The following is a 20,346-nucleotide window of genomic DNA, read 5'->3' as shown; positions in this document are numbered from 1 at the left end:
TTCTATCTCATTACTTTTCCTGATTTCTTAAGATGATGATTCCCCAAGAGTCCGTCCTTGGCCCTCTTTATTTGTCCTTTACATTCTTTGGAAATCTCATTTACTCCAAAGAATTCAACTAAGTACTTTATGCAGATGATGTTTAAACCTGCATCTGCATTGCCCTATTGGCGTAAATGACATGCACACAAATGCGCAATCTGTGAGTATGTGTGGTAAAGGAGGGTAAAGGGTGTAAAGGAGTGATCACTTGTCAATCAACATGCATTGAAGGAAAGGGAAGGAAATAAACATTTATATAGTATCTACTTGTGCCAGGCGCTGTACCTACTATGTGCAGGCACCATGCCTACAATGTGCCATTTATTTAGCACCTACTATGTGCCGGTCACTGTGCCTACTGCATGCCATTATATAGTACCTACTTATGTGCCCAGTACCATGCTGGGCAAAAGGAATATAAATACAAAGAATAAAATTATCTGTACTTCAAGGGGCTTATATTCTATTAAGGGAGACAGTGTGTGTACACAGAATAAATACCACATAAAGAGAAGGTAGTTTAGGGAGGGAGGGAAGGTACTAACAGTTTAAGGGATCAAGGAAAGACTTCACGTGGAAGAGGGGCTCTCAACTTCTTTTAGCTCACGGTCACCTTGGGCAGTCTGGTGCAGCCTGTGGACCTCTTCTTAGAACAATGTTTTTAAATGTAGAACAGAAAAGAAATAGGATTATAGAAGAAACCCGTTACATTGAAATAGTTGTCAAAATATTTTGAAAAATTCAAGTTCATGTATCCCAGGTTGAAAACTCCTGTTTGAACTACGTTTTGAAGGAGTAGAGGGTTTCTTTGAGGAGGGGATGAGGAGGGAGTGTATTTAAGGTATGAGACGACCAGTGCAGAAGTGCATAATGTGTGAGGAATGGCGGGCAGGCCAGCTTGGCTGGATTGTAGACTACCAGAAGTGGGGAGTAATGTATTATGAGTCGGGAAAGACGGGTTGTGAAGGGTTTTAGAGGCTAAGCAGAGTTTATATTTGATCATAGAGCAGTTTATTAAAGAGGAGAGTGAATATAGTCAGGACAGAACTAAGGGAAAGCACTTTGGCAGCTGTTTGGAGTCTGTAGGGTAGAGAGAGATTTGAGGTGGGAAGAACAGTTAGGAGGCCATTGAAATCACTGAGGCAGAGAAGAGAAGTAAGGCAGGCATGGCAACATTCTGCAACTCATTAGATATGTAGAACAAGCACGAGTGAGGAAACCAGGCCACAGACCTGGGAGACTCTCAGGGTGATCCCCATTTCTATGAAAAACAAGTTTGGAAGAAGACTAGATTTTTTGAGAAATATAGTAGGTTCTGTTTTGGACAAGTTAGGTTTGAAGTGCTTCTGGGACATCTGGCTTGAAATGTAGAGTTAGTAGTTCCTGATGTTGGACTGAAGGTTGGGGGAGAGATTGGGGCTAAATGTATAGATCTGTGAGTGATCTTCATAGAAATGATAAGTAAACCAATGGAAACTGATGAGTTCACCAAGAAAAAAAGTATAGAGAGAGAAAAGAAGAAGGAAGGATTTGTGAAGGAATGAGAAGCAGAGATCTGGACCCTAAAGGCAGTGTGAGATTTCAACAAGTGAGGATATGATCAATGTGTTCCTGGTATGGGAGTCATCTGCATGGAATAACTATGAGTAATCAGTGTTGCTGGTACGTGGAGTATATGAAGAGGGAGAGGGTTGTCAGGTGGGTTTGGAAAGTTAGATTGGAGCTTTGTAGTTCAGGACTTAAAAGCCAACCTGAAGAGAGTTTACCTTTGGTAGGAGGAACTCACGGAAGGTTCCTTATTAGGGAAATGTCATACGAAGATCTTGACTTTCCTGGAAAATTTATTTGGGCAATTGTGTGATATAGAAGGGTAAGAGATTAGAGACGTGTTACTTTAGTTCATGATAAGGGCGTGGACTAGGGAGGAAGGTGGCAGAGGAGAAGCTAAGTGAGAGGAGAGGCCAGGTGTGAGAGAGATTTCAGAAGTAGAGTTGGTGGCTGCTACTTGCTCACCTCCTCAGCTGGTGGAGTTAGAAATTCAGGTTGGAGTCAGAATTCTGTGGAGTGGTTGCTGTCAGCATGAAATGCCCAAATTGGGTATCCAGCCCCAGGCTTCAAAGCTGCAGTTGCCATGTCAGATGAGCAGTTCAAAGACATCAGCCTTTCTAGCTGCAAAGCGAAATACATTTCACTTGGAGGTCTTTTCATCATCGATGAGAAGAGGATCCTTTGCAGATCACCTTCCTGTGGGCCTCTCTGTAGATAAGAAGCTGAGATGAGTACTGACCTTTCAGCTTGTAGAAAAGCATAGTGAAGTGTGCCCAGCTTGAAGCTGTATATCTAGAGGAGTAAGGAATATTTCCCCAAGCAGAAGTGAGCTGCTTTCTGCTAGGCACCTTGAGGAGCCTGACCTAGCTTGTTGCCTTGATGTGCAGAAAAACAAACAAATACTCACTACCTCCACAATGCTCTTAAACACCAAGACCCTAATTAGTAGCCTGGGCCAAGACATTGTAATGTGGTTCTCAAGCAGCCTAGCAGCTGGATTAGGAATGCTGTGTCTTCTCCCTCTCCCCCTCTAATGACCAAGTAGTATATTAACAAGGTTTGTACCATAGTTGGGTCTTGAGTCGCAAGAACATTTGACATTTTTGTAGCTCGATTAAACTAGTCCTTATTAAGACTTAGTGGATGTGGTTTGGAAGAAAAAAAAGAAGAATTAAAGATAACTGTGGTTTTAAGCCTGGGTGATTTGGAGGATGGTGGTGCCAATAGTGGAAATCCAGAAGCTGGGAAGGAAGAAAGGTTTTTTTCATGGTGAGATAGAAATTCAGTCAGATATTTTGAGATACCAGTATGATATCACCAGGTAGAGATTTCCAAGCATTTTGGTATGCACCATAGCTCAGGAAAGAGATTAAAAATGGATAGATAGATTTGATAGCTGCAGAAAAGGGATATAATTAAAGCCATCAGAGTATTGAGAAAAGGTGACTGAGGACAGAGCCTTGGGAACAACCCTACATTTACTGGCAAGGAGAGAGTGGTATGATGAACCAGAGTAGGGCTGCAAAGCAGAGGCGTGATCAGACAAAAAGAGAGGAGCCATGAACACTGGCCTGGAAGCTGGGGAAAGAAAGAAGGTGAGGATGTTCAGGAATTTGGCCTGCAAAAAGACCAAAGCAGTTTGGCAGATAAAATGTCATTGATGAACTCGAAGAGAGTGCTTTGAATGAAGGCCAGATTTGCATGAGGTTGAGGTGGTGAGGAAGTTGAGGCACTGAGTGTTAGCCTACTCTTCCTGCACGTTTAACCATTAATAGGAAGAGAGAAGATATAGAATGCTAGCCTTTGGGGATGACAGGACCTGACCATATTCACAAGCAGTAGGGAAAGAACCATTAAAGAGGGATACATTGAAGATGAGAGAGGGTATTGTAGTGGTACAAGGTCAAGGGTACAAGTATCTTCAGATAGGTGAGCTACCTCATCCTTAGAGGATGGGTGAGGACTTAGAGATTTTTCAGTTTTTATTGATTGAAGATAATGAACTTAACACTGGATGGCCTCAATCTTTTCAGTAAAGTAGAGTTATCTATTGAGAGAGAGAGGAGACCATAGTGGTAATTTTGATGACTTAAGGAGAGAGGAGGAGGAGGTTTAAAACACCTTGATTCAGTTAGAATTGAATGGAAGGATTGCTAGGTAGTGTGTGCCCATTTGTTACCAAATTGATATTCATAATTTCACAGAGCTTATGACATTATCTCCCTGTTAACTTTCAGTGGCTACCCAATGCCTAACAAACAAACCAACAGTATGACTTTCAAGCCTTTCTGTAAACTAACTCCACCCTTCCTTTGCAATCATGTTTCACATGTTTGTTTTTTTTTTTTTTCATATTCCCTATGCTTCAGCCCAGCCATGTGACTTGTTTGAGTTGGGTTTTGAATGTGGGGAAGGAGATAGTTTGGCAGATGGGAGGTGGGAGATTATAAAATACGTGTTAAAGAGAAGTCATTAAGTCTGGAAAAAAAGAAGAAAGAAACTAAAAACAAATTTCCTTAACTCAAAGAAAGAGACCGGGCAGAATAGGAGGACATGGGAGTCATGTGCTGTAGGTGGGAACAGACCAGCAGTGAACATCAAATTGTTTAAAAGAATACCTTACATTCAGGGTAAAACATGCTGCTTGGGTGGTAGACTCAGAGTGCAGATTGAGAAACATTTTTTTGGGCCTAACCAATAACGGAATTTGTTTTGTTTGACTGTATATGTTTGTAAAGAGGGGTTTTTGTTTTGGAGATGGGAGGGTGAGAAAAGGCAGATCTTTGAAAATAAAATGAAGTTTAATTAAAAAAATTGAAAAATATCTTGTGCTTGTGTAAATTTTTAAAATCAGTTTTGAAGTATTTCAAACCATATTATCTCTCCTGGTCCTCCCAATAACCATGAGAGATGGGCAGGACAAGTAACATTATTTCCATTTTATAGGTAGTATAAAACTGAGATTGGAGAAATCATGACTTTCTTAAGTTTATTCACTGGTATGTAATGAGTCAGGATTAGAACACATTTCTCCTAACCTTTAGGACCCTTCTTTAAATATGACATTACCAGTCTTATTTAAATCAACCTACATGGAAAAAAGAGGAAATGTACTTTGTACTTTTTTTAAAATGTGGGGGACTGTGGTTATGGAATGGTGCATATACTGACAGTTGTTTAGTAGGATCAGTTTTGCTTAAATTTTCTTTGTTCCAAAGGGAGTTTCGTTTGGATATATTGATAAATGAGTCTGATCTGAGGTAAAATAAATAAGTTATTGATTGTGGAAGGAAGCGAACAGGCATGGTAGAGTGGTGGGCTTTTTTTTTTTTTAATTGTCTTGTAGCTGCCACTTGAAGAAATGAAGAGGAAAGTGCCAACTCTAATCCTTCCCTTGTCCTCTGCTGATTTTCTTTTTTGTTCCCCTTAAGAGGCTTCACAATGAATAGAAGGGGAATGAGAACCTTGGTTTTGTTTTCACTTTTTTCTTTACTGTATCATTTTTTATAGATGCTGCTGTCTACAAGGCAAGTGAGGACTCTGTTGCCAGAGGAGATGGTAGGAACTTTTGCAACACTTTTCCCCCATCTTGATAGAGAAGACTTTTATGAGAGATTTATGTTGAAGATTAAGACTTATGTGAAGTTAATAATTTTCTTTGTTACTTATAACAACTACTTACACAACTACTGTTTTGTGGAATGTAGTATAGATTATAGGTAGTATCAATCATGTACAGAAGAAATCCTTTTCCCTTCTTTTTAGGCCTAGACTTTCTCCCACAGTTAAATGCAGTGTTTCCAACAAGAAAACAACCATCGAGTACAAACATGCCAGGATCACATCATAGCTCTCTTCATGTCTCAATGGAATCCCCACTTACAGAAGAGAATGAAAGTCAAGATATCGCAACTGAGAGTAAGAAGATGCAGCCGGGAAAACAGGAATCAAGGGAACCCTTAAAACAGGTACCTTTGCAGGAGAATTTCCATCAGGTTGTTGTTGTTTTTTTTTTTTTTTTGGTAATGTATTTTAATACTTAACCAGATTCGTGATTTTATAGGTTTGGCTAATGCTCTCTTAATGCAGTTTAAGATGTTTTTGCACCTTTAGTCTTCATGAGTTTCGTTGGCCAAGGAGATTCAACACCTGCTGGCCCACCTCTAGTGCTGAATTAGCAAGGCTGACTCTCAGCTAGCAGGCATATGGTCTATCTCTGGGTCTGTCTCCAAGCTTTTTGTGCTTTGTAAAACCTGACAGAATTTATGGACCAGTGATATGGACCAGTGATTCAGGAGTTCAGTCACCTCCACTGCACCATGAGGAATTGGAGTATGACCTGAATGGAGGACAGTGCACTTTGTTGTTAGAAGGCTGTTGGAAATTGTATTGTTGGTGCAATAGAGGCATACTTGCTGGGTCATGTGGGGCAGGCCTCAGTAAATACGTGGTAAAGACCCATTTTTAGATGTTTCTTAAGAATCTGAAGCTGACCTTTAGTGCATTTGGAATAACTGAAGGAATTAGACATGGTTTTAAAAATAGTCTTCAATAATTTTAAAGTAACACTCGATGTTACTTAGTGTAAGACTGGAGGTTAATAGTAATCTAGTGTGTGATAAACCCAAAGATCCAAGCTTTTGGTACAAAAATTTATTATTTGACAAAAAGTACTAGGAAAATCAGAAAACAGTATGGCAGAAACTGGGTATAGACCAACATCTCATACCATATACTAAGATAAGGTCAAAATGGGTAATGATTTACATGTAAAGGGTTTCACCGTAAGCAAATTAGAAGAGTATGGAATAGCTTACCCATCAGATCTATTGATAAGGGAAGAATTTAGGATCAAACAAGATATGGAGAGCATTACAAAATGTACAGTGGATGATTTTGATTATATGACGTTAAAAAATTTTTGCGTAAAGCCAATGAACCAAAATTAGAAGGAAAGCAAAAAATTGTGAAGAAAATTTTTGTAGCAAATATCTGATAAAGGCCTCATTTCTAAAATATGTAGAGAACTGAATCAAATTTAGAAGAATACAAATCATTCCCCAGTTGATAAACGGTCACAGAATATGAACAGGCAGTTTTCAGACGAAAAAAATCAAAGCTATCTATAGTCATATGAAAAAATGCTCTAAATCACTATCGATTAGAGAAATGCAAATTAAAACAACTCTGAAGTACCACCTCACAGTTTTCAGATGGGCTAAATTTTCTTTATTCCTTTATAAACAAGATGCTTTATAAGTGGATTTCAGATCACTCTGCACCCCTATTCACCTGGAACTTATATCCATTGGAATGTAAAATTCTAAGTAATTTAAATAATTTAGACTAAGCTATGTAGCAAATCAGTGGCACTAAGACTAGAATTTAGCCTACTTGACAAATCATTTTATTTTCTACAAAAACTTTCTTCTTCATGAGAGGTGGCACTAGTAAAAACATTATGCAGAAAGGCCAATGAGTTATAGATAAATAGTCACACAATAGAATATGATTTTTATTCATGTTAAGAGCACCATTGGTAGTCTCAAGCTGTACTGAATGTGTTAAAGCAGATTATTAAAATATTTCATTAGTGTAATTTTTTTTAATATCATAGCCATTTTCCAATAGTTATTTCAATGATATCTGCCATGGTAACTTTCTTCTAACAATAACAAAACCAACAAAAAACAAAGCTTTATAAAACTGTCAGGGACTGCCATGGATAGAATAGGTATCATTCTGTACCTGTCATCCACTGCTTCTTTCCTGAGAGGAAGGAAGCAATCAATATACATGTTGTTCAAGAAGAATGAAAGTGCTGTTTAAACTGCTTAACAGATATTTATGGTATGAGTCAAACCTACACCTTTTTTCTCACAAGGAATCCTATTTTGCCAGATAATATTTCTATTGAAAATGGTATTTAGGAATAAATGTTCCGGATGATTGGATTTTTCTTTATTAGGCTGTCAAAAACAGTCTGTTTTTGTGTTTGTTGAGGAGGTCAGTGAGCCTAGTTCAGACATTTTAGGAAGATTTATCTTAATAATTGGCCCAAATACTACTTTTTTTCTGACTTTTTTCCACTTCCAAAAAGAAGATAAAAATCTGTTGACCTAGATTAATATATTTTTAAAAACTGGAAGCTACAAATATATTGCTAAAATGAGTTGTTATTATAAATTTGAAGCTTGCCAAGTTCATCTCCTCTGGTGCTGAATCTGGAAATCTGAGTACCTCCTCAACCTCTAATGCAACGAGAAGTCCTGAGAAAACAGAAAGGCCAGAGAGAGAAATTCAAGGCCATTTGACACACGAGTCCCCAATCAGTGGAACTACCATAGCTAGTAAGTGCATAAAACTGCTTGTTGATGTCTTCTTTATGTGTACATGGATTCAAAAATTTTAGAAATGTAACTTGAAAAATTTAAATAAATACAGTAGAGAGCACTGAGTTTGGAAAAGAGGTTTGGGACATGTAGTATTTAGTTTTTTTCCTATTCTCTCTTTTTAAGAATACATTTTTATTTATTTAAATATTTCCCAAGTACGTATTTAGGTTTAGTTCACATGTCCAAGGTGACTTTGTTTTCAGTTTTTGGAAGAATTCAGAAGGAAATTATCATTGTATATGAATCAGCAAATATAGCTGTACTATTTCATTACATTTTCCAGGATCCAACACCTTCTGTAAGGTGATTCTCATGCACTGGAGCCTTTTTTCAGATATGACTCATTGTTGCTTGACTAGGTAACCCTTGTAATCTTAGAGTTCATAATAGTAAAGGGAAGGGAAGGGAGGGGGATGCTAGCCATTGTGAGAAATGTACATTGGACTGTAGGAAAGCAGCCTTTGAAGAGCTAAGAAAAGTGATTGGTGTCACACCACCACCAGAGACTGCGAAAGGAAAAGGGATGGACAATTTCATGTTTAAAAATTACCAAAAAATATCCAGTGATCAAATTACCAAAAATTTTACATAATCACGATGTGAAATTCCAGTAATAGACGAAGGAATGACCCTGTGGGTAAGAAAGAGACAAGACTGCAAAGAAGCCGCCATGACTGCATGGAACATCCTCCAGTGGGCTCAGATTTTAGGAGGACCTGTTCAGCCGCCGGCAGAGGAGACGTGTAACCAATGACTAGTGCAGCTGATGTGGACCTGCAAGGTCTGTGTCAGAAAAGCTAACGCCTGCAGTGATCTGACTCTGGTGAAAGGCACAAAGGGCATCACAGGGCTTTGGAAAGCAATCAGAACAAGGAGGGAAGAGGATCACTGTTGAGGATAATAGTTTCATGTTAACAGATGACAGAAAAGGCAGAGCTGGGCGGCTCCTAGTTTTCATTTATCCTCTCCAGGAGAAGGACAGACTGGAAAGAGCAGGACAGACACATAAGAGAGAGTCAGTCCAAGATAGGCAAGATGCTAATCTTCATCATAATGACTCATGTTTGAAGAGTGCCACGGTCACCTCATTTGATCCTCACAACAATGCTGTGAGGCAGAGGCTCTTTTTATCATCTCCATTTTACAAATGAAGAAATTGAAGCTGAGGGAGGTTAAGTGACTTGGCTCGGAGTCCTCTAGTAAATGGGTCTTCCTGATTCCAGGTCCTCTTATTTACTGATCTACTTACTTACCTAGATGAGAAGAGCACATAGCTGCTTGAAATAATTTCATCTCAGAGAAATAAAATGTTGAAAGGAGGAAGATATTTTCCCCAAATATGTTATTTCGTGATTTTTACTAGATGAATTGTGAAGGTTACAAGGGGAGATAGTGTTTGCTAGAAGCTGTCTTGCGCTCATTAGTGACAGGTAGTGACGTCAATGGGAAGGGAAGGCAAAACACTCTGAAGGATGCTATCCTTTGTCCAGAGGCTGGAGGAGGCAGTGTGGGAAAAACTCTGGCTCTGGCATCAGAACAGCTGGATTCCAATTGCACCTTTGACACTTTCCCGCCTTGAGACTTTGAGCAAGGTCCTTCACATTCCGGGACCTCAGTAGCATCTGAGTCATAAAATGAGGGTGTTGCAGTAGATGGCCTTGGGGGTCTAGTTCTTGATCTTTGGTCCTACGAAGATGGAAGAATGGGACACAGGCTAGGAAGGGGCGAAAAAGTACAACGGACAGTCCTTGGAGATGAAGAATCGATTAGGAAGTTCTTCCTAGAGAGGACAGAGCTCACCTCACTGAGCAAAGAACAGATTCTTCTACTGCAAGGAATGATGATTGATAACCCCCAGGCACCACCTTAAGCTCATGACCATAAGGAGACACAAGTCACGGTTACTGAAAGTGACCATGTGTTGATCTGACCTTAACAACAGTGAGGCATTTTGTCTTCCTGAGGTAGATTCAGAAGAGAAAAGCTAAATTTGGGAAGTGAGCAGCTGAAGGACTTGGTTATTGACCACAGCTAAATAGAATGTGAGTGATGGACTTTTATCTGGGGATGCACTGTATCTAAAAAGGGCCATTAAAATATGTATTTGCGAGAAGATTCATAAAATCAAAAAGAGAACCTTAAATAGACAATGGAGGAAATAAGAAAAAACAAAACTATCCACATGGTAGCTGCTAAGCCGGATAACTGTAGAGAGTAGCAAGTATGGCATGGGAAAAATATCAGTAGAAAGAATGAGTAATAGACAGTAGTCAGTATTTATCAGAAAAGGCAGAAATAGCCTGACACACAGCAGTTAATGATACATAGAAGGAGAGTTGGTCTTGGAATTAGAATCACATAGCCAGAGGTTTTGAATGCATAGGCATGAATTATTCCATTGAGAAAAGGAGTACTCAGTCTAGAGACCATTGAGGATAGAGGGAATTTGTTGTCCAGCTCCAGATTTTAAAAAGGTAGAAGATAGAAGGGCAGTAAGTTAAGAACAAATATAAAAGATGCACATTCATGTAAGATAATGCAAATCTTTGGGTGAAGTGGGGCTGGAGGTGAATGCTAAGAACAACAATAAAAACGATCTTTTTTATGGCAGAGATAAGACCACCTCTCAGGGGATAGGATAGTGAAAGTGATTGATATCAAGAAGATGGAACTGGTCACCTCTTGCTAATTTCAATTCCTACAAGAGCAGTCTTTGTATTGGGAAGGATAAAAGATGTTGAACAGGGAAATGAGACATAAATAAAAGAGGAAAATTAGAGAACGCTTAGCTATCCTTAATGAGTACAACAAACTACAGCCCTGAGTTCTGAAAGAATAGGAAGATATAATCGCTATGCTGTTACCAGTGGAGAATGGGAAATCTGTCACGATACTTGACAAATTTCCTAGTTTTCCAAAAAGGGCAGAGAATGGAGTTCAATTCCTGGAATTCCTTAACGTATTGTTAAAGATCTTCTCAGCCTGAGTTCTGTAAACTTGTTTTCTGTGTCTGTGTGAGTATATATATATTTATACATGTGTAAATGTATGTGTACACATTTATGTATGTGTGTGTGTGTGTATATATATATATGTATATACTTTCTTTGTAATCTTTGTATTTTATTTTATACATTTAAAACATTATTCTGATGAGTCCATAGGCTTTACTGGACTGCCAAAGCAGGTCCATTACACAAAAAGATTAAGAAGCCCTGATTAAGAGATAGACTGTGACCTTTTAGAAAGGAAAGTGTTTCTGGTTGTTTTGTTTTGTTTTTTTATTCCTAAGATCCCACAAAGCTTCATCAGGGTCATAATACTAACTTCATTTCTGCTCTTGATAGGATTACTAGTCTAATAGATCAGGGGAATGCCATAACTCTGGTATGCCCATATTTCAGTAAACCATTTGACAGGCTCCAATGCCATCCTTCAGGATAACGTAGAAAAATACAGGCCAGGCAACGGTACAATATTCTCAACTGGTTGAATTACCACCCCACAGAGTGGTTATTAATAGGCCTTTAGCCTGCAGGCAGGTCTCTAGCAGAGTGGTCCAAGGACCTATCCTGGGCTGTAAGCTTGAACTTCAGCGTGTTTATGAGGACCTTGAAAACTGTCACAAATACCAGATTTGCAGAAGACACAATGCAGGGAGGGGAGGGATCATTAACATGTGTAAGACAGTCAAATTCCAAAAAGAACTTAACAGACTGGAACAATGGGCTATATCTAATAAGATGAGATTTATTAGGGATAATTGTCTAGTCTTCCCCTGGGATTGAGGAATTTCCTGCACAAGTGGGAGGTATGGCTATGTACCAGTTTGTGTGGAAACAAATTAGGATGTTTAGTGGACTGTAACCTGTGTGTGAGACAGGGGCATGATTTGGCAGCTTCTTAAATGGCATGGTGGCCACACAGAAGGAGGGGATAATCCTTCTTTATTCTTCCAAGGTCTAGATCAGCTGGAGAGTGTCCAGAGAGGTGCTTCCAGGATGGTGAGAGGAATAGAAATCATGTCACAAAAGGATCAGTAGAAGGGATTGGGAAAGTTACGTCTGTTCTCCAGGCCAGGGTGGGACATGATAGATGTCTTCAAGTATTTAAAGGATTTTCTGGTGGAAAGGGGATTCTATTTATTCTGCTTGGCAGAAGGTAAAGCTGGTATCAGTGGGTGGGAATTATAGAGTCTTTTGATGAGAAAGTTGAACTTTCTAACAATTAGCAATAGCCAGACATGGAATGAAGTGTCTCAGGAAGAGGTATTGAGTAGGTTTCTCTTCACCCGAGGTTTTCAAATACAGATTGGTTCATGAGTCATCAGGGGTGTTGTAAATGGGCCTTCCTTCAGGGGAGGGCCTTCCAGTTCTGAGATTTTATGAATCTTTGAAGTGGAAATGTTGAGTCTAGAAAAGGGAAAACTTGGAGTGCAGTGATAGCAGCCTGCAGACATAGGAGTCATTGGTAAATGCTAGTTGACTGGCTTACTAGTTGTATAAAAAGTAAAATTTACTCTTTATGGCACAAGAATAGTTTAAAGTTTTAGGGAGGTAAATTTGGGCTCATTAAACAAACAATAACCAAAACCTTTTCTAAAAATTAGAATTATTTAAAATGGAATGAGATGCTTTGTGAGAGTGCCTATTACTGCTGATCAGGGATGTCACAGAGGAGGTTCTTGTGTGGATAAGAGGTTTGACTAGATAATATCAAAGGTCAATTCCAGCCCAAGATTCTACAATTTTAGGTATAACACAAATCTGGCTTGAATCCTTCCAAGGATTCAGGCCACCAGATTTAGCCACCAGATGTTGCTTCATGATTAGATGGTTTTTTACAACATTTTAGTGCTCACTCTTAGGACTTCTGACATACATCTATCTGTAACAGTTCTCTGAAGAAGGGAAATTTTGACATTTAAATCTTTGAACAGAAAAACATACAGTTCAATCACATTTAAAGATGTTAACAAAAATGTTAGCTAAACATTGAACTGTCGCTTAGCATTAGACTGTATTTACTATGACTAAATACGAGGTTCCTCTGTATTTTAACTTTTATTCATCTTCTTTCTGGATGTTGGTCTAATATTTCAAGAGCATTTTTAGCCAGTTATCTCTTAGCAGTACTTATCTTTACTCGTGTGTTCTCTTATTGTTGAACTATAACCAACTTGTGATGTTTGTTTTATGTAAGATAGAGAAATAGTTTATAGAAATTTTAAGATGAATCCCCTTGTCATGTGTTATCACATTAGTCCGTTGACAGTTTATAAATACAGATAAATGACTGTGAGAAAGAAACATAATAGAAAGTTCCTGGGATCTATTTTAGAGACATTTTCCCTCCTAAATGTAATAGAAACTTAGTTCTTTTCCCCAGTTTTTCCACCATTTACTTCCCAGGTATTTTGTTTTTTAGAAATGTCTGATTGTTTTTCATCTATTTTAGATCCAAAGATAATGTCCTCTGTTACTTCTGGAGTTGCCAATTCGCTTTCAGAAAAAATAGCAGATACCATTGGAAACAATATATCACACATACCGCTGACATCTGTTCAAATCCATTTTATCCAGAACATGATACAGGACACACTGGATGACTTTAGGTATTACTTAATAAAATTATTTTCCCCCTATTCTTGACTTGTTTTTTGTTTGTTTTCTTGTTTGTAGCACAAGCAAATAAAAACTAAAATGCAGTGACTAGTACTTTGAAGTTTCTGCTTCCAGTCCTGAAGTAAAAAACTAGACTTCTTTTTCAGTAAGACTTTAGCAAAAATGTAGTGGATTATGATGTTGACCTCAGTCTGTTGCATTTACTGATTATCCTGCAGTGAAAGGCTCATTCATTCAGGGCAACCTGGCAGCTGCAGTTCAGCAGGCAAGCTGTCAGTTTAGAAGCTTTTGTTAACAAAATAATGTTGCTGAAATTCGAAAAACAGAAAGCGTATAGTTTTTGGTTTTCCCTTATACAAGGTCCCTTAAATATAAGACTTTACAGATCATCTGTCAAATGTGCCACTTATTTATACAGTGGAGAAATACATTTTAAAAAGCAATTATGAGACATGTGTTCTATGAATAGAACACATCTGCTTGTGGCTTTTTTTGGGTGACTTTTGTTGGTCCCTAGCCTTTTAATTCTCAGCCTTTCCGCAAGCTGCTAGAAAGTTGAGAAAGTAATTTGTTAAAAGTGGTGCTACGTCAGTGTCTTCCCTCAAGTATTTGAAATGGTTTAATTACTGGGTTGGTTGCCTTTTTTTAAAAGTCCTACACAGCTATTTAACACCTCTCATAGTCCATGATGGATTATTATTGGCAGGGTATTTATAGAAAGCTGGTAGTCCTTTGTTGAGATGTATTGTTTTAAGAACATTTATAATGGATATATGAGCATTCTGAAAGAAAAAGATGAGAAGTCTATAGATCTTAAATATTGCTACAAAGGGAAGGGGAGGGGAAAGGTGACATTTGGGTAGCCAGGAGGTTGTAAGAGCTAACAGGATAAAAACAAAAGGCTACCTTGAGTTTATAATCTTCTTCTCTATTAACCCTGGGGCAAGTGAAACCTCACATAGAGCTGCCTGGAGACTTCTTTGTTTCCTTCAAAACTCTGCTTAAGTGAGTTCTTTTACGTGAAATCTTTTCTGATTCCTCCAACTGCTAGTGTTTTCACTACCCCCCAAAAGAAAATGTGACTTTGTAGTTATTTTGAATGTATTTTCCTATATTTATGTATATACACATATTCTCTTGTGATGGAATGTAAGCTTCTTGAGGGTAGGGACTGTTTCCTTTATGAAGAGTGCCAGGCACTGTGCTTAGATCCTGAGAAAGGCAAAAAACATTTATTGTCATTGTGTCACCAAATACATGTTGATCGGTCAGCCTAAAGTTTGTTTTTTGTTTAAACATAAATTTCTAAGGCTAACAATTTCCCTTTATTTATAGTTATTGGTCAGTTGCTTTTTTATTTAAAAAAAAAAAAAAACTAGTTCAAATTCAGTAATGTTTTCCTTTGCATTAGTACTGGATAATTAAGTGTACATTCTTTCCCCTTCCCCCTTCCCTCCCTCACCATCCTGCCTTGGGCAAAGGATCCAAGTGATATTAAATTACGTACTCGGCACATTTTGTTGATAGTGAAGGACTCTTAGAGGTCATCTCTCTAGTCCAGAATTTCCTGAAGTAGATGCTCTAAGTCAAATGACTGTCATGACATTTTCTAAAATCATCTGTGATGCCAGGAACAGTGGTGATGGGAATGGTATTGGTGCAATTAGAACATCTGAGAACCATTGACATAGTTGAGATGTCCTGTGGACACTGCAAATGCTGTAATGAGCTTTAACAGCCTTCTAGTTGTAGTTTATATATTCTTAATATATCTAGCAGAAATTCCACTTTTAGCTCATTCTACCACAGTAGACTTCGCCATCAGTTGATTGGTTTATAGCATTTTCTTTTACAGTCTTCTGCCCAAAAAATAATTTAACTCAATTCCTTTGACACTGATATCCATTTTCCTGAGCCCCCTCATTTCTACCTTTGTGCTTTCACCTTTTTTATAATTGTGAGTGGGCAGCCCTGTTAATTGAAAAACAAACTATGAAGATTTTAACTTGTTGAAATTAAGTAACTTAAAGCAGTTAATCTTACCTACTTTTAATGATATGTACTATTGTTAGTGTGCTGCATGGAAATTAAATGTAAGTATAAGCCATTCATATAATTGAAAATAATTATTTTAATTTTTATACAACAGAAGTATCTCTGCGGTTGTAATATGTGGCATCAATTCACCCTTCCAGTTTCTTAGAGCCAGGTGTTAATTTTTTTTTTGTTTTGAGCCTGAAGGGAAACATAAGAGGCAGTTTTGGGATGTGGGGAAAGATGGCATCTGTAGCGTGGTAGCAGTGTGGGGTTTTGCTCAGAGAAGAAACATAAATGTGCAGTGAGGCCTTGAGTGGTAGGAAGGAAGGAAGGAATTGTAGGAGAGAGGAGAATTTTTGCTTTGATTCAGTGTGAAGTGGTTTTCAGCTAACTCTTGTCAGGTTCTTCCCCACATGCCTTCAGTTGACTGTGCTTGGGTTATGAGATGATGAGCAAGTCTCAGTCATCTCTCTCTCTCCTCTTTGGTTTAAGAAATATAAATAAAAACTGATTCAGAAACAACTCAGTAGAAACTCTGTCCTCTCCATTTCCACCAGCTGAATTCCTACTTAATCTGATTACTCTAAGCAGAAATTATTTTTTCCCTTCTCAGAATCCCCTGTTAACACTATGTTGCTTTCTTATGGCGTTTGTCGTATGGCATGTGTTCAAACCTCATATTCTAACACTGTCTGTCTCTGCCCCTCTCTCACAGTCATATACATGTACTCACACACATATACTCACATACACATGATTTCAACCAATCCTCTTGAGGGCAGGGACTAGGGCTGTGTTCTTATTTGTATTTACTTGGCATAGTAATTCCATACAGTACCTTGCATTTAATAGGCGTTCTACAAGTATTTGTTAAATGAATCTTTATGGAATATAATTCTAAAATATAGAGATACACAGGCCAAATTAGGTGAGGTTTATGGCTCCGGTTTATTATCTGAACTTGGGCCACTGGGTAAATGAACATAGATCTATAGTTAGACATGTGTAGAATTTTCCCAGTGGTGATTTGTACTGAGAACTCTACCACAGGGGAGTCTAAAGTCTGCTTTGTGGAATACTTCCAAAAGCATTTCTTCTCCTGACTGTTGCCCCTCCCCACCATTATACCAGAGATCATACATTTTTTTGAACCAACTCATTGACAATCCTGTAGGAATTAATACAGTGAAATGCCCTTGAACCAAAAGTAGATACCATGAAAAATGGCATGAAGAAAAGAAGTTGGTAGATAACTTTTTAAGATATGATGGATTGACTTTCCTGTGTTATGATGTTCTTTGTTCTTGTTTTCCTAGGGAAGCATGTCATCGTGACATTGTAAATTTGCAAGTGGAGATGATTAAACAATTCCATATGCAATTGGTATGTACTGCAAGTGGTGTATAAAAATGTACTCTGAGCAGCTGGAAAGTTAGCAAGTCTATCGAGAGGGCATCTCGAGCTATTTTTTACTTAACTGTTAAATCTAGTTGCTAAGCTATCTAAATAAGGAATAATAGGAGTGGAGTGAATAAATGGGTTTTAATTAACCAATTATATTTTTTAACTGTATATGTGGGATGAAAGAAATGAATATGGGATCCTAGTTAAATAAGTCTGTTTTTTTTTACATGTTCATCCTTTAGAAGGTTATGCACACAAAAGCTCCTAGATTTATAAGAATCCCAGCAGTTTCAATTGCATTTCTTTTAACATGATGTACAAAGGGTAACTTGAATATAGGAGAAGAGCTCTTATTAGCCATTTGAAAGAGGGGATCATAATGGGAAAAATTATCAACCGAAAGGGCAGATTGCCAAATCAAGTTTCACTATTGATTTTGTTCCCTCCTAGAATGAAATGCACTCCTTACTTGAAAGGTACTCAGTCAATGAAAGTTTAGTAGCTGAAATTGAGAGACTACGAGAAGAGAACAAAAAACTTCGGACCAATTTTTAAAAGTTTTACTTGGAAACGTTGGTTTTGTCATTTAGAATGGCCTTGGCGGCACAGAAATATTGACTCAGTGTTGTTTTGTGATTTCTGAAGAGTCGTGAGTTGTTTTTTTTTTATACAAACTGTAGATTATCGATCACCACTACATCTCAACTGACTGCTCTTAAAAATTGTATTTTTGTGATGAAACTGTAAAAAATGCCTTTTGCATAATAGAAATGTCCATAGGATGTTTATTGTACTGAAACTTCAGTTGTATACACTAAGTGCCTCTTTTCATAAGAAAAAGAAATTTGCATAAAATTATATTTTATGTAGATTTTTCACAGATCTATTTTTAATTAACACATTGCCTTCCAGTTTTTTTGTCAGCTCAAATTTATAATTTTGGAATGTCTTGTTTTTCTGAAAGTCATTTTAATATGACAGTTGGAATTTTTAAGTAATTAGCTAATAAAATACAGGGTTGATTAGCAATTATTTCATTATTATGACAGAGCTAAACATGAGCATATTTATTATTCATTCTGTATGTTTTGAAAAACTAAAATTTTGGGATTGCATATTGAAACTATTGTGTTTGTTATAAGAGTATTATACTTAAAAAATAACCTACTATTGGTTTTTATAGGTCAAGTTACTTTGGTAAGTGAGCTATTTGAGATTTTTATAAAAATACTTTATTACTTTCTTTATTGGCATCATGTGAGTTAATGTGCTGAGTTATTTTGTGAAGGTTCAGTGAACATGATTAGACTTGTAATCAGTGCAGACTTCATGGTGAATACTTAGATGTTATTTCAACAACAGCAGGCAAGAATTTATTAAACACTGAATGTGTCCCGGGTACTGTGCTAGGTGGCAAGTGATGCGAAAACCAAAAAGAAATAACAGTCTTTACCTGTCCTCAAGGAGTTTACATTCTACTGGAACAATCTAATTTACTCTAAGTAAAGAGGAGACAAACGCTGAAAAATTCTCAATATATTTTTGTACAAGATAAAATTTTAGTAAGACTAAGAACAGGTACCACAGTGTTTCTTATCTAGAAAACACTGAATCTATTCAAAAGTTTAACAAAGTGTAGGTCTCTCATTTTTCTGTTTGTTATTTCCATGATTATATCCAAATGGCCACTACAATCAAATGTATGGTTTTCAAGTGAATCTCACACACACACACACACACACACACACACACACACACACACAAAGGCACTTAAAGACCATTCTTCATTAAGCAGTTTCTGAAGAGCTAAGTGGTGACAAACAGCATGGGAGGAAGTTAAGAGAAAAATACAGTATTATTCAAAACTCACAACTTGTCAGATAGCTGCTGAAAGTTGTTTTACATTACTATTGAATACGTTTTAGAAATAACTCAAAACCATTTCGTTAAATGCCCAAATGATTCAGGTTTTCATTAATATATAATAAGTTACATTTGAAGTATAATGAAAAGTACAAATTATAAAATTATAACATTGGTATTTAGAAAAACTTGAATAACTAAAGTGAAATCATACCTATAATGAATATATAAATTTGCAGTAAAGTTTCCTATATTTTGCTCCAAATATAAAAGGGTTTGTATTTTTAAAATTATTTTCTCTGTATCATTTTTTGGCAATTCATATTTGTGTGTGTAGAGTTTTTGTTTTACTGGCTTTGCAGCAGAAATCTTTGGCAGTTTTCAATGCCAAATAAATGCAGAGACTTTAACATAGGTACAGTGTATTCCTAGGCGCTCAAGCTACAATTTCATCAGTGTAAATGAGATTTGTAATTGCATTGGCTTAGCTCTTTGTTCCAAAGATTATAAACTATATACCTGATATGCAGTCCTCATTTTGAGTTTTTTAACTGAGTTGAAAATGATAGTCACTCAAAAAATAACATGAACATAGCTAATGAGCAATAGTTTAACAATATGACAGATGAATGTTAAATGACAAATATTTAATAAGTGTAAATGTCCTAATAACTACTTTATAAATAAAAATAAGGAATAGAGCATTGCTCTTTTTCTCAGTATGGTTTTTAAATATTAAAGAACAAAGGGATGTCAATGTAGTGACTTTTAGCCACAAAAAAGGTTTTACTGCATGCTGCAATATCATTTTACTAATGTAATCCTTCAAACAAGTAAGCAAAACTTACACATTAGTATAATATATCAGTGTACATTGCATAAATATGGCAGTCACTGTTCTTGAGGTTCCCTGATGACTTTTCCTCCAAATGCGAAAGATGTTTTAAATGCCTCGTGAGCGCACAGATAGGGAATGGAAGCCTGCTGTTAACCTGGTGCGCCTTGATCTAGAGCCTTACGTCCATCAAGTCACTTGATCCTTGGGAAAAGGGTCACGAAGGTTAAGTTGACTCGGCCTCTTATTTATTGCAAAGTATGATTGGACATTTTCTTTCTGTTGTCTGTATAGTGAAGGCCATGAGGGTCGCCACAGTACAGAGAGCACTGGGTATCGAGTTTAAGTCCGTCCTCTGACACTTAGTAGCTGGGCCAGTCACTTTACCTCCATCTGCCTCAGTTCCTCTGACACTTAGTAGCTGGGCCAGTCACTTCACCGCCATCTGCCTCAGTTCCTCTGACACTTAGTAGCTGGGCCAGTCACTTCACTGCCATCTACCTCAGTTTCCTCAACTGGAAAATGGGGATGATAATAATAACGCCTATCTCCCAGAGTTGTTGTGAGAATCAAATGAGATAATTATTTGTAAAGCACC

General features: G+C 37.4%; 1 protein-coding gene across 1 annotated transcript in view; it reads left to right on the top strand.

Annotated features, from left to right (window-relative positions):
• Positions 1-19,436, top strand: part of NEDD1 (neural precursor cell expressed, developmentally down-regulated 1) — a 63,881-nt gene extending 44,445 nt beyond the window's left edge. Inside the window, exons 10-15 of the mRNA XM_027855865.1 lie at positions 5,101-5,148; positions 5,356-5,558; positions 7,784-7,940; positions 13,443-13,599; positions 16,963-17,029; positions 17,501-19,436. Of these exons, the coding sequence (XP_027711666.1) occupies positions 5,101-5,148; positions 5,356-5,558; positions 7,784-7,940; positions 13,443-13,599; positions 16,963-17,029; positions 17,501-17,605 (737 nt within the window). The 3' untranslated portion in view covers positions 17,606-19,436. The remainder of the gene's footprint in view (positions 1-5,100; positions 5,149-5,355; positions 5,559-7,783; positions 7,941-13,442; positions 13,600-16,962; positions 17,030-17,500) is intronic.
• Positions 19,437-20,346: the final 910 nt, after the last annotated feature.

Source organism: Vombatus ursinus, unplaced genomic scaffold, assembly GCF_900497805.2.
Source record: "Vombatus ursinus unplaced genomic scaffold, bare-nosed wombat genome assembly UNPS02011334.1, whole genome shotgun sequence".
In the NCBI taxonomy this organism is placed as follows: domain Eukaryota; kingdom Metazoa; phylum Chordata; class Mammalia; order Diprotodontia; family Vombatidae; genus Vombatus; species Vombatus ursinus.
This window is presented reverse-complemented; position numbering and strand designations above follow the sequence as displayed.